The sequence below is a fragment of the Pongo abelii genome, chromosome 14 (assembly GCF_028885655.2).
Source record: "Pongo abelii isolate AG06213 chromosome 14, NHGRI_mPonAbe1-v2.0_pri, whole genome shotgun sequence".
Classification (NCBI taxonomy): domain Eukaryota; kingdom Metazoa; phylum Chordata; class Mammalia; order Primates; family Hominidae; genus Pongo; species Pongo abelii.
In genome coordinates, this window is record NC_071999.2 from 28,603,750 (window position 1) to 28,619,279 (window position 15,530).

General features: G+C 35.2%; 1 protein-coding gene across 19 annotated transcripts in view; it reads left to right on the forward strand.

Moving 5' to 3' along the window:
• LOC100434580 (RING finger protein 17) overlaps nt 1-15,530 on the forward strand; it is a 144,786-nt gene that overhangs the window by 41,156 nt on the left and 88,100 nt on the right. For all 19 annotated transcript variants that reach the window (XR_008512872.1, XR_008512873.1, XR_008512874.1 and 16 more), the window contains 8 exons: nt 2,627-2,798; nt 3,983-4,059; nt 4,333-4,407; nt 7,721-8,025; nt 8,838-8,927; nt 10,805-10,963; nt 14,375-14,564; nt 15,348-15,516. Coding sequence is in view for 16 of the 19 variants with exons in the window: in XM_063714753.1 (XP_063570823.1) it covers nt 2,627-2,798; nt 3,983-4,059; nt 4,333-4,407; nt 7,721-8,025; nt 8,838-8,927; nt 10,805-10,963; nt 14,375-14,564; nt 15,348-15,516 (1,237 nt within the window). In the remaining 3 variants the exon portion in view is untranslated. The remainder of the gene's footprint in view (nt 1-2,626; nt 2,799-3,982; nt 4,060-4,332; nt 4,408-7,720; nt 8,026-8,837; nt 8,928-10,804; nt 10,964-14,374; nt 14,565-15,347; nt 15,517-15,530) is intronic.

A 15,530-nucleotide genomic window follows, 5' to 3' on the forward strand; every position in this document is an offset into this window, starting at 1 on the left:
ACATGTTTATGAATCTTCTGGGGTTTTTTTCCTGTTATTTCTAGGTCATTCCATTGTAGTCAGAAAAGATACCTTGCAGGATTTCAATCTTTAAGTTTATTAAGACTTACTAATAAATGTTAATGAACATTAAACATTAGTCAGCATGGTCTTAACATATGTTCTGTCTCAAAATGTTACACGCACACTTAAGAAAAATGTTTATCCTCATGTTGTTGGGTATAGTGTCCTAAATATGTCTGTTGGGTGCAATCAGTCTGTAGTGTTGTCCAAGTAATTTATTGCTTTATTGATTCTGCACTGGTTGTTTTATCCATTATTGAAAGGGAGATATTGAAGTCTCTAATTATTATTGTAGACATGTCTGTTTTTCCCTTTAATTCTGCAAATGTTTGCTTTATATGTTTTGGGTTCTAATGTTGGTACATATATGCTTATAATTGTTACATTAAAGTCTGTTTTGCCTAAAATTAGTGGAACCACCCCAGCTTTTTAAATTATTGGCGTGTATTATCTTTTTCCATCCTTTCATTTTCAACCTCTATATGTCTTTAGACCTAAAGTGAAATTTTTGTGGCAGCATATAGTTGGGTCATATTTTTAATCCATTTTTCAGATTTGTGCCTTTGGATTAGAAAGTTTAATTTATTTACACTTAAAATACTGATAAGGAAGGATTTTTGCCATTTGGTTTGTTTTCTATGTGTTTTATGGCTTATTTGTTGTTGCTTATTTCCTTCATTACTGCCTTTCTTTGTGTTTACTTGATTTTTTTCTTTTGTAGTCACAAATTTTGATTCCTTTCTCATTTCTTTTTGTGCATAGTCTATAAATAGTTTTTATAGTTACCCATAAGGATTACATATAACATCCTGAAGTTATAACAATCTGTTTTGAGTAGACAGCTTAACTTTAGTTGCATGTAAAACCTCTACTGCTTTACGAATATGCCCCCCTTTATTTTTTTGATGTCACAAATTACATTCCTCTATATTGTATACCCGTTAAGATAGATTGATATTTTACGTATTTGTCCTTTAAATTCTGTAGAAAATAAAAAGTAGAATTATAAATGAAAATTACACTAATATTGGTTTTTATGTTTGCCCATGTATTTACCTTTACCAGAGATATTTTTATCATTGTATGGCTTTGAGTTACTGCATAGCCTTCTTTCACATTAACGTGAAGGACTTTCATTGGCATTTCTTATAGGGAAAGTCTACTGGTAATGAACTCCCTCAGCTTTTGTTTATCTGGGGATATTTTAATTTCTCCTTCACTTTTGAAGAATACTTTGACAGCTTTTTTTCTTTTGGTGCTGTAAATATACATTGCCTTTGGGCCTCCAAGGTTTCTGCTGAGAAATTTGCGGATAATATTATTGAGGATCCCTCGTACTTGACAAATTGCATTTTTCTTGCAGCTTTCAGGATTCTCTTTGTCCTTCAGCAGTTGGAGTTCCTTGAGCTCTTAGATTTATAGATCGATGTCTCATCAAATTTTGGAAGTTTTTTTGCCATTATTTCTTCAAATAATTTCTGTCTCTTTGTCTCTCTCTTCTCCTGTGATTCCTATAATGCATACATTAGTCTGCTTGATAGTGACTCACAAGTACCTTAGACTCTGTTCACTTCTCTTCATTGTTGTTTTTATTTTTTTCAGGCTTCATTATTTTAATTGACTACTATATTCAAGTTGGCTTGTTCTTTCCTTCTGCCTGTCCAAATCTACAATAGAACCTTTGGTGGATTTTTAAAATTACAATTACTGTATTTTTCAATACAATCTATAGAATTTCTGTTTGGCTATTTTATATAATTTCTCTATGTTGATATTATCATTTTGTCCCCTAGATCATTTTTCTGATTATTCTCTATTTCTTTGTCCATATTTTCCTTTAGCTCTTTAAGCATATTTAAGACAGTTGTTTTAAGCCTATTGAGTCCAACGCCTGTGCTTCTTTGAGAACTGTTTTTACTATTCTGTTTTCTTCCTTTGAATGGGTCATGTTTTTCTGTTCCTTTGTGTGCCTTGTGGTATTTTTGTTGAAATTGGGCATTTGAGAAAATAGCTACCTTCCCCTGTCTTTGCAGACTGGCTCTTGATGTAACAGTCCTTCACTGAGTGGTTGTGTGTGCCCTGAGCTTTGAGATCAGCCTGAGGTCAGGCTTAAGATCTTCTCAGATGTTTTCTGAGCGTGCATCTTGCCTGGGCCTCAGTGTGGCTTTTTCAATTCCCCTGTATATAAAACTGCTTTTATATGCCTTAATGTCCTAAAGAGTCTGAGCTCAGATTCTCCTCCAGGCCTTAGATGGTCTATTGTATGTCTCTACTTATAATCTCCTGCCTTCCACAAAATTTGCTTTTCTCTAATTATGTATACATAGCTTTTAACTATAATACATTTCAGTTCAATTTAATGCCTCATTTACCATGTTATATGTTAATTTTATCAACAAGTGAAAGTACCCTTTCAGATACAGTTCAGTTATTGTTTGCCTCACTTAACCATATTATGTAAAATTCGTCAACTACTGAACTTACTCTTCAAGATACTATACATATACTTTTTCTATAAGTGTTTATGAAATACTGCAAAATAACTTTGGAATCTTAAATGAAGGAAAAAGAACCTGTGTGAAGAATTTGCAAGAACTACTGATGATTATCTATCAAATTTAATAGAGGCTAAAAGCTACATTGAAGAGAAAAAAAATAATTTGAATGCAGCTATGAACATAGCAAGAGCATTACAATTATCACCTTCTCTAAGAACATACTGTGACCTGAATCAGGTAATTTAATAGTTCACAATGTGAGTTATTTCTGTGGTAGCTTATTTTACATGCTTTGGAATATATTTAAGACAAGAATTTGTTTTTCAGATTATCCTAACCTATATTGTTATTTAGAATTCTAAATTGATGACAATATAGGTTAGGATAATCTAAGTTATAATAAGATAATGTTTGAAATCTAAGACATTGTAAAATTTATATGACCTTTTGTTATTTTTGACCAGTTAGGGAAATGGTGCAATTAAGTCTTTGTAACACTTGATCTGAGAGCAAGTAAGGTGACATTGAGGTGAAAGTTTAGGTTTCTAGGACACCTGATTAAAAAAATGAGGACAAATAAGGGTAGCAAACTGAATAGGACTCTATTTTGTTCACATAAACAATTTAGGTATGGCTGTCAACTCTTAATGTTAAAATTTAATTCAAAATCCTAGTCAAATTTTTCTCTTCCAGTTCCCTTCCAAATTGTGCAAGTCAAGAGACAGCTTCAGCCATCTCCTGTCATCTAATCATGTGCCTAAGGGGCAGAATTGGGCAAAAAAAAAAAAGTTTCTTATACTTTGACAGGACGAGATTAATCACAGATCTTTGCTGACTTCTGCCTCACTCCCTAAGGGTATAGATCTTGCTTTAGTCATCTTTGAATCTTCAGGATCTCACTTCCTGTGGATAATCAGATGTATAGAAGAGAAGCCATTAGTTTACCTGCCTCCAAAGTCTCTAACGTTAAATGAAAGGAGAATTTGCCATGACCCTACTTGGCTAGGTGTCCCAGGCTTTAGTTCTAAAACAATAATAGTTGTTTCCTATGTATTACACGTGCGACACTAGGTGATGAAAAAATGATAAAATTTGGTCTTTATCCTAGTTAATCTAGCTAAGAAAATAGGGCAAAAAGGGAGAAAACTCTTGAAGATGGCAACACAGTTGCAAAATGAATCTGATCGAGTTTTCTCTGATCATGTAGCTCTATCCTATTTCTTAGTGTCTATTGTTACCTTTTATACATATCTCCAAAAGTCATAAACACTTATTTGTATCCCTTTGAGTGCCCCAAATTGAGCCTGAATGCATTAATTAATGAAATACCTAAAAGATACGGTTTTCTTTCTAAAATCTTACTGTTCAGCAATATTTGTGACAAGATTCACACATGAATGATTTTTTTTTTTTAATTCTAGATTATCCGGACTTTGCAGTTAACTTCAGATAGTGAATTAGCACAAGTTAGTTCTCCACAACTAAGGAACCCTCCCAGGTGAGTAAATCATAGTTCAGGAGACCATAACAAGTATAAAGATGTGCTGGAACTTAAATGTATTAAAATAGCAAGTAATAATAAATTGAAATTTTGGGTCACAAATGTTTACTAAGTTAGCAACCAAATTAAGATAAGTGTAATTTGTGCTAACTTAGAAAGTTATTTAAATGTTTCCTTTTCAATTCATTAATGTCAGCAACTGATTTTTGTTTAGAGAACATGATACATTTGTATCAGAACATTTATGTATATGTTAATGTTTTATTATAGGTTGAGTGTGAATTGCAGTGAGATCATCTGTATGTTCAACAATATGGGAAAGATTGAATTTGGGGACTCAACAAAGTAAGTATTTATAAGCATGGTAACATGCCATTAGTGTCTGAAAGTACCTACATTATCTGAGAGACAGAAGAATTGATGTTTAGTGTAATTCAAAAGCTGAAAAATAAAGGGCAAAATAGTTTCTATGGTTAAATTCTACATATAATGTTTTTTAAAAGGCCTAGAAGAGATCAGTATTCAGCAATATACATGTCGAAGTTATCTTTGAGATTGATTCAGTCAGCAAGCATTGAACACTGCTAGGCACTAACACCCTAGATATTGAGATAAATGTCCGAGAAATTACAATAAGTAGAGGAAGAAGGACATGCAAACAATAAAATGCATAATTGCTAGGGTAACGTATGCAGAATTTACTTGAGGTGCAAAGCAAGGGAATGATCAGTTCTTCCTGGGGTAACAGGACTTGGAAAGATTTTTTTTTTCCCCTTATCTATTAAAATTAAGTAGCAAGTAGTAAGGAGAAAAAGGAAGTATGCATCTTATAGGCAGTGAATATATGGGCAGTGAATTAGCATGCTAGGTTCAGGGAATGGTGTATATAATTCCATTCTCTATGTCCCCAAGGATACATAGATGCTAAGTCCTAAAGACTTTGTATGCTGTCTGATGATGTTTGAACCTTATGATCCATGCTGTCCAGTATGGTAGCCACTAATCACATGTAGCTATTTAAATTTAAACATAAATTAATTAAATTTATATTTAATTATATAATTATTTATATTATATAATTATTTAATTATATAATTAAAATTATATTTAATAGAATTAAAATCCAGTTCCTCAGTTCCATTAGCCCACATTTCAAGTGCTCAGTAGCCACATGTTGTTAGTGACTACCTGTCTTATTCTATTTGTGCTGCTATAACAAAGTTTAAAAAGAACAGATGTTGTTTATTCTTCTGTAATTCGTAAAGAACAGGTGTTTATTTGCTTGCAGTTCTGGCAGCTGAGAAGCCCAAGATCATAATGCTGGCAGATTTGGTTTCTGGTGAGGGCCCTGATCTCTGCTTTAAGATAGCACTTCGAATGCTGTGTCCTCACATGGCATAAAGCATGGAAGAGCATAAAAGGGACAAATAACTATCTTCACACGGTGGAAGAGCAGAAGAGCAAAAAAGGGCATAAGCTAGTTCCCTCCAGACTTGTTGTAAGGCACAAATCCATTCATGAGGGCAGAGCCCTCATTACTTGATCATTAATTTCCCCAAAGGCCCCACCTCTTAATGTCACCACAATGGGAATTAAGTTTCAACATGAATTTTGAAACATTTAGACCAAAGCACTGCTATATTAGACAATGCGGCATATTTCTATTATCACCAAAAGTTCTGTTGTACAGTATAGTTCTAAGGAGTAGAAAGCCACTAAAAGGTTTTAAGCATGAAAGTAAAAATGATTAGATTACATTTTTTAGGGATAATTTTGGTGGCCATTTGGGGGATTATTTGGCGTTAAGAGGATGACAGTGAAGGCTGAAGGATCACTTAGGCCATCATATCAGTAAACTCAGCAACTCATGAGAACTAAAACTTAACTAATAGCACTGGATAGGGACTGAGAATAGATATGACAAATGCAAAATAGGGAAAATTAATACAACTGAGTAATGCTTGAACGTGAGGCATGAGGAAAAGGGAAGCATCATCAATGGTTTGTTACACTTTGGTGACTAAGTCGATGGATTGTGGTATTATTCATCAAGATTAGGAATACAGGAAGCAAAGTAAGTTGGGAGGGGGAAGATAGTATGTTGAGTACTTACTGTTTATCAGCTTTCTGGAGAGAAATGTGTACAGCTTAATTGGATATGAATGCTGAAACTTAAGAGATCTTGGTCTTGATTCTGGGTTTAGGAGTAATCAGAATATAGATGTAGAAACCACCAAAAGAGAAATAAGTTCTTTCATTGTAGGTGGATTGTCTCCAATGGAAATGGTCTCCCAAGAAAAGCAACACATTTGTTACCTTAGGGAACAAATTAATCTGGCTCACAGTATTACCATTTCAGAAGCACATAGGATGATGTATATACTCTAAGCCAGGTAAATTCATATAAGCCAAGGTCACAAAACTGATGTGTAGTCAAAATGCCAGTTTGTTAACTTAATGGATAAATATAATTGTAAACAGGGACTAGAACTGAGGAGCTAACTTGTCAGAAGTTACTTTTTTGGTAATCTTTTTTGAATAAAGGGAATAAAATTAATCAAATAGGTTAACAGAATTAGGCTAAGATAGCTGATTATATTCCTCTCCATCAGAGGGAAGACCTTGCCAGAGGAAGTGGAATACCAGTCCTTTGGCTCAGTCATCTTTCTCCACGCTTGGGAGAGCCCTGCCCCATATTTGCTGCTGTGACTTGACTTTATGCTTACATGGATAATCAACAACCTTTGCAATCAATATGTTGTTTTTGACATTTTCACAACTTGAATATGGTTACTATCAGCATTTCTAAGATACTAAAAACTATTCTGCCTCTTTAAGCATCTGTACTGATCTTCTACTTTAAATTTAACTCTGAGAGCTGCCTTTTAAATTTTTTCCTAGTATAACCTGCATGTACTGATTACAAATGGTAGTTAAACCATGGGTTTGCACAGTAAAAGCAGGTATTCAAACAGGTCAAGGACAGTACCCTGGAAGGATACTAAAATTTAAAGCAGGGAAAGGGTAATCTGTAAAAAAAAACTTGAGAAGGAGCAGACAGAAGTTGAAGGAGAACAGAAGTGGTGTTGTATAAGTCAAAGCAGAGGTTTATGACACTGGAGCTGATTAATAATGTTGCATGTCTCAGGTCTAATAAGAATTGTTATGAAAAGAGATATTTAGATTGCAAGGTCGTGTACATATGTATGACTGTCAGGTGTTTGGACTTCAACATATATCAATTTTACTTAGTTAAATGTATGTCCTCTGGTGGAAGAGGCAGATAAAGATGCATCATTGCTAAGTCCAGTTGGCTTTGTTGGTCGTTATTTCCACAGTGGCTTCTTAAACAGTGATCTGTGAAGAAGCTAAATCCGTCATGGAATAACTAAAATATAAAGTTCATGAAACCCAATCTTATCTCATTTAAAATTTCTATACTTGTAGATTTGATAGCCTAAAAACTGTCTGGATATGTGGAGAAAATAGAAAAATATGGAGTAGAATGGATAAGTAACTGGCAGTGGGTTAGTGGCTATTGAATAATCATGCCCAAAAGATTCAGATTAATGGCCATGGTGGGAGTTTCTAGTGACTTATTCATGGTTGTACCATATACCTCTGTATTCATAGCTTATATCTCTGTATTTTTAAACAGATGTTATCCCCAAGAAAATGAAATTAGACAGAATGTTCAAAAGAAATATAATAACAAAAAGGGACTTTCTTGTTACGATACATACCCACGACTAGAAAAGAAAAAGGTTGACATGTCTGTCCTAACCAATGAAGCACCACCACCTCCTTTGCAACCTGAGACAAATGATATACATTTAGAAGCAAAAAACTTCCAGCCACAGAAAGACGTTGCAACAGCATCCCCTAAAACCATTGCTGTGTTACCTCAGATGGGATCTAGCCCTGATGTGATAATTGAAGAAATTATTGAAGACAACATGGAAAGTAAGTAAAAATGTAGAAGCAGAGGGGAAAGATCTTGTATCTGTAATTAGACACAGTTGGTACCTTTTTCGTCCATGCATTTAACAGAAATATAATTGCTGTTATAATCTTACTCCTCATTATGAGTTAAAACCTGTTCATTCCCTGCCCCTACTCTCACATTTTCCAGAGTTAGGATAATTTTTATTGTTAATGCAGTAATATAGCTAACCTCTGAGGTATAAATTAATATCTGGTTTAATTAGGGTATTGTGAGTTTTTTAGTGTTCTCACATATAAGCCTTATATAAAAGATATAAATAACAGAGAGATGTGATTTGTGGACATAGTTTTATTACTTTCTTTGAATTAAGAACATCTTCTCTTCAGTCTTTGTTGTGAGATTTATATAAACTATCATGATTATAATGTTATCTATTTTATAACATTTAAATATATCACAGTTGTATTTGATTAGATTTCTAATGTCAGTATTCTTTCCATTAACATGGAGTGAGATACTACACTATGTAGTTTTATACTAATAGTCTCCTTTAAGACCATTTTTCAAGATCAGCTTTTATTTTCTCCCACCCGTTGTCTATTTTATTGGTTGACTCTCCAGAATTACAATTTAGAAAAGGACACACTTCTTTCCACTGTATTATCATTGATGTTTCAATTACTTAAGATACCTGTAATAACTTTATTCATTGATACAAGGGGTGTTGCCATTCCAGTGTTTTGCCAATTTCAGTACAGCTTTTTAAAAACTAGCATGTCATTGTTAACATAGTTAGTACAAGTTGTCTTTATTTCTTATTTTGATGAAGCATGCGGCACAGATGATCTTGGGGAGACACCTAGATATCCAAAAAAGCCTCTTCAGAAAAACTCATCTGTTCCTTTTGGATCAAAAGCAGGTACTGTAACAACTGTCTGAGCTTGATGTAGTGGAGTTTACTGTATGTGTAGTAAGTAACTCTTACCTAGTGTGAGGTAGTAAGTAAAGTGAATTTCACTGATAACTAAAATATATTACTTTCTAATGTTAAAAGTTTTAATTCTGGGGCCAGACACCATGGTTCACACCTGTAATCCCAGCACTTTGGGAGGCCGAGGCGGGTGGATGATTTGAGCTCAAGAGTTCAAAACCAGCCTGGGCAACATGGTGAAACCCTGTCTCTACAAAAAGTACAAAAACATAAGTGGGTGTGGTGGTGCGCAACTGTGGTCTCAGCTATTCAGGAGGCTGAGGTTGGAGGATCACTTGAGCCTGGGAGGCAGAGGTAGCAATGAGCTGAGATCCCACCACTGCACTCCACCCTGGGTAACAGTGAGACCTCTCATCTCAAATGAATGAATGAATGAATGTTTTGACCCTGGCAGAAATATTCCCCCCAATAAAAAAAATATTTTTTGAGACAGAGTCTTATTCTGTTGCCCAGGCTGGAATGCAGTGGCACGATCCTGGCTCACTGCAACCTCCTCAGGCTCAAATGATTCTCGTGCCTCAGCCTCCAGAGTAGCTGGAATTATAGGCACGCACCACAATCCTCAGCTAATTTTCGTATTTTTAGTAGAGATGAGGTTTCACCATGTCGGCTAGGCTGGTCTCAAAACTCCTGTCCTCAAGCGATCCTCCCTCCTTGGCCTCCCAAAGTGCTGGGATTATAGGCGTGAACCATCGTGCGCAGCCAGGAATATTTCCGAAATTTATACTTCTCTCAGATGTCACCCCAGTTGTATGTGTTTATCTTTTTACCACACCCTAAATATGGGCATTATTCTTTATATTTTCTGTTGGATAGTTAAAATGATCCATTTGTTCAGTTTCTGTCATCTACCTATACTTGACTATATTCATTTCCACTCCTCCTAGTCTTTGTTTTTTAAACAATTTTACCATGTAAACATTTACCTCATTCAGAAATTAAATATATATTAAAATATTATGTGAAACTTCCCCCCATCCTATTCCCATTCTATTCAATGTCTCCATCTCTTCCACATTTTCTTCATGCATTTATAAATAAACACACACAAATTATTTTTCCAAACCTCTCTCCCTCCCTCTCTCTATGTGTGTGTGGCGGGGGGTTGGGGGGGGGGGTCTTTTTTTTTTTACACAAAACGTAGCATACCACTGTTTTGTTTTTTGCATTCCTTCCTTAACATTGTACTTTGGAGATCTTTTCATATTAGTGAAGACACTTGTCTTAAGAAAATTTTCTTTCTTTACCTCTACTCACCCCACCAAAAAGCACACACATTCCCCTAAATGCTGCTCAGTACTTTGGCTTTGCCTAGACATTTTTTCACATCTGATTTATAAGACTTGGGAGTCAGAGTGGCTATGAGCTGTATTGGTTCTATAGGTAGAGTATAGATGGAGCTGGCTTTTGTAGGTTATCCTAGAAACCTAATCATTATCAGTAGGGGTTCTGAGTTCCAAATATGTTCATAAAGAAACAACTTTTGTAATACAGTAGAGTTACAGCATATATGTTGACTTTAGAATCTTAACTATCACATGGACTGTGATTTCACTTATTTAGCATATTTTACAAGTATTATGAAGTATTTGCAGTTCAGGTTACTAAAGAATTCATTGTTGAAAGTGATCCATTTGTTTTATCAATCATTTAGGGCTTGGACTACTTCCTGGGGCCTACGTGCAGTATTCCCAGAGTTCACAATGCCATAAGGCATTCTTTTAGAGGCTATTATGGTTGTTCAGCTTTCATGAATTATTTTCTAACTCATGGTTTATTAATGTGGCTTAAATATTTTTATCCAGGTTCTGCAGAGCTAGTTTTTGTAAGCCATGTAATAGATCCTTGCCATTTCTACATTCGGAAGTATTCACAAATAAAAGACGCCAAAGTACTGGAGAAGAAGGTGAATGAATTTTGCAATAGGAGTTCACACCTTGATCCTTCAGACATTTTGGAACTAGGTAATGAAATATTAATCCAAGTTAAAGTATCAAATTTATTTAAATATTATAATAACTTGGCCAACCCACATAAGACTTATAATATAGATTTTTGCTCTAAGTTCATTTGTAGTAAGCATAAAAGTTTTAGGATTATTTAACATAAATTATTTAGGCAAATTAGCTAAGGATTAAGATGGAATGTTGGTACATTTTTAGAGTGAGATATGTACAGAAACTCCATTATGTAGTAGGGCGAATTGCTTTTAAAACTACAAAACCCATGACAGGTTATGTAGCCTATCCCCTTGTCTCCATGAAGAACTGTGCCTCTAAGATGATTCTTCTTGTGTAACTCCAGTCTCTTGCTCGCTGTGTGTGCGTGTTGGGGCTAGCATTGAGCACCTGAGATTCAGGAGTCCTGTGGCACCCATTCCCAGCGCCCTACAGAGGATAATTGTAAATTCAGTCAGTCTTTTAATTGTGAGAATATGTGAATTTGCCATGCTTCGGGCTTTTGTTACGAGTATTTTTCTTATAACGTTGACTGAATTTGATTGTACCTTGTAATATGATGAAGCTATGATTCATTTGTATTAATAGAGTATTTTTCTCATTATGTTAGTAGCAATCAATACCTATATATAACTAATACAGAAAGTGTTTTATCTGTCTAGTCTTGATTGATAGTCATTTAAAAGTATGATTAACTCTCAGCTCATCTATGTAGCTTTTCAGAATATCAGAAGAGTAGGATCATCATATACTTTGACAAAAATGAATAGTAATTCTAAAACTTAAAAAATAACATTTATGCCATGTGAGCTGGGAACATTAGGTTGTTAGTATCTAAGAGGAGGGGAATGTAGTACTGAATTCGATTTTTGTGGTTGCAAATAATGTGTCTAAAATGTAATACATGCCAAAAATAGCTTATTTTCAGAAAATGTTCTAAGAAAGCCAAAGTTGTGCTTTAAGTTGTTAATGATAATTATGTTGGCAAGGTAAATATAACTGATTAAAACACTCATTCATATTTTGAGAAATTAGTGATAAGGGAAGACATGTGAATTGTTGATTTAGCAGAGGAGCGTATCCTCTTGTTCCCTTTTCCTGCCTCTGTACTTCATTATGAAGAACAGTAAATGACTTCAGCAGACTTTTATCCATTGAAAGAAAGAATAATTTTATAGAATATATACAGCAGGTCTTCAGATAACATTATCTCATTATAATTTTGATGAGAAAAAATCAATTCCTGGTTTGGGCAAATGTCTGTGTTGAGTTTGCACATTCTCCCCGTGTCTGTGTGGATTTTTTCAGGTACTCTGGTTTCCTTGCACATCCTAAAGATGCGCACGTTAGGTTAATTGGTGTGTCTACATTGTCCCAGTCTGAGTGGCAGGGAGGGAGGGGGGAGAGAGAGAGAGAGAGTGTGTGTGTGTGTGTGCGCGCGCGTGCGTACCCTGCGATGGAATGGTGTTCTGACCGGGTGTGTGTGTGTGTGTGTGTGTGTGTGCGCGCGTGCGTACCCTGCGATGGAATGGTGTTCTGACCAGGGTGTGTGTGTGGGTGGGTGTGTGTGTGTGTGTGTGTTTGTGTGTGTGCGTGCGCGTGCGTAGCCTGCGATGGAATGGTGTTCTGACCAGGGTGTGTGTGTGTGTGTGTGCGTGCGTGCGTGCGTACCCTGCGATGGAATGGTGTTCTGACCAGGGGGTGTGTGTATGTGTGCACGTGCGTACCCTGCGATGGAATGGTGTTCTGACCAGGGTGTGTGTGTGTGTACCCTGCAATGGAATGGTGTTCTGACCAGGATTGTTTCCTGCCTTGTGCCCTGAGCTGCCTGGATAGGCTTCAGCCACCCTCGACTCTAGAATAAGCGAGTTGGAGAATGAATAAATAAATATATATTATCATAAAATTCATAAAGTATTTGGTAACTATACAAATACATGACAATAAATGATGCAGTACAAAAGCACTCTGTGAATCCACCTTATTTATGATTGTTTTTGAACTGTGGTGCCAGGAGGTACTCCCTACAATTCTCACTTTGCAAGCTGTAATTCTTTGAGTTAACCCACTACCACTGTGACTGCCATCACTCACTGATTCACCGAAAATTGAGTAAATATCTTACTTGTTCATCTTTCTTAAATGTACGTTTAGCTCACACTTGTTTCAGTATTTAATATTAGAAGTGTTTGGGGTCTTTATAAGTTTGATGATGTTTTTGTGACCAGAAATACACGTAGAAACTTAACTCTTGTTTATATCAATTAGCCTATGTGGTAAGATTGGTTTTGTTATGCCGTTTTGCTTAAAGTCACAGTTTCTAAGAATGTATCAATGACATTAAGTGGGGATTTACTATATTTTAAAACTAAGAATGTTGGTGTAGTAGTGTAGCAAAATAAGAGAAGGGTCACTGACAAACTGAAGATCAAACGTTTTGGTAGGACTTAAAAGGCTGCCTATAATGTGCTTTTCAACTATCCTGTTGTTATTAGCATATACAGAGATTACACAGCATCTCTCTGTATATAATCAGTGATCAGAATTTACCAGATTCATTTCCAAAATATGTAGTTTAAATGGGCTCTAAGACTACCTGAGTTCTCCTGCTACTTCTTCTAAGTAGCCATGTGAGTTGGGCTAGATTAGGTTTTCTGCCTAGTTTTCCTCACCTATGATAGAAACACTACCTTCATAGGGTTGTTGTGGGGAGTAAGTGAATTCAAACAAAACACAGAACATTTCTGAGCTCATAGTAAGCATTCACCTGTGGGCCTTTTTGTTTGTTTGTTTGATCTTCTTTTTTCCTGGCTGTTAATTTGTAATCCAACTGGTCCCTACAAAGGTCTTCCTCTACTGCTAAGTCCTTAGTTCATCTTCCCTCTTCTCTGAACACCACTGGGTGCCAATAATTTTGGCATTTCACAGGCTACCTTTCATTGTTTTACTCTCACTCCCCTTTACAAAGAGAAGATAATTGTTTCTTCTCTCATTACAAACTTTAGTATGTGTATGTCAGTAAGTGTACATGTGTACATCACAAAGACAGATGGTCTTGCTTGTAAGTACAGTGTAATTATGGTAATTAATTTGCCTGTTTCTCTTCCTTTCTTGAGCTTCTTGATGGCAAGACAGTCTCATTCATCTTTGTTCTTATTGCTCATAAGCAGGTCCTCATTAAGTGACTGCTAACTTAGTATTCTTTGGGTGTTTATCTCCCTATTTAGCTTGTTTCTGTATTACAAACTTTCATAATATGCTGTATTATATCTTTCTCATAGCACTTGAACACAGTACTATATCATCAGTAAATAAATGAATTAAGACTTTTTCCTGGTAGAACTAACGTGTCTGTAAACTTATGAAGTGGCTTTTATTGATAAATGTTGATAATGATTTGTTTCCCTCATTATTTAGGTGCAAGAATATTTGTCAACAGTATTAAAAATGGAATGTGGTGTCGAGGAACTATCACAGAATTAATTCCAATAGAGGGTAAAAATACCAGAAAACCTTGTAGTCCAACCAGATTATTTGTCCATGAAGTTGCACTAATGCAAATATTCATGGTAGATTTTGGAAATTCTGAAGTCCTGATTGTCACAGGGTATGATATTTTATAATATGTATCCTTGGCCTGCTTAGAAACATTTTGGAGGGAGGTGGAGTTAAAGAATAAAGGAAATTAGAGGTAGAGAGGAGTAATTTGTCATTCTTAACTTCCAAGACATACGTTTTATTATTTTGCTCTACAGTTGTCTTGATAAGTAAAATTTTATCATTTACCAGTACTACTAGATGGAGAGCTTAGAAAAGGAACTCCAAACTTAAGTACTCTTCTTATGTCACTTTAAAGCAGGGAATAATACAGAAACTAATTCTTTTAAATGTAACAGTTAGCAACAGATGATTGAGTTAAATTTTTAATCAGACTTCTTTAATTTCATTAATGTTTTTTAAAGTGTCATACTGTCTAACTCACTGTAGCTATTTTAAATGGTTTTCTCTGTATTCTAGGAAAATAATACAAACTGATATGTTTCTGTAGTAAGGACCAGTATTAACCATAGCATGATCACTTAATGGTTATAGCTTTATGAATAAATAGATTTATATGGGGGGAAGTGTCATTATCTTCTTTAAGCTCAAACTGCATGAGTATATGAAAGTGCAAATGTAGCTGAGATTTCTTTCTGTGGAGGAAAACAGTGTCTCTGCTTATAGAAGCTAAACTAAGTCTATATAGTAAGAAAGTATTAATTTGGAATATAACTTTCTAAAAGGTGTAACTTAAGAAAAATTATACTTAGAAATGCATACCTTCTATGGGGGAAAACAAATTTAAGTTTGAAGCATTATTTTCAATAAATATTACTTGAATTTCTCCTAGAGTTGTTGATACCCATGTGAGACCAGAACACTCTGCTAAGCAGCATATTGCACTAAATGATTTATGTCTGGTTCTAAGGAAATCTGAACCATATATTGAAGGGCTGCTAAAAGACATCCAGCCGTTAGCACAACCATGCTCATTGAAAGACATTGTTCCACAGAATTCAGTAAGTGAGACTTT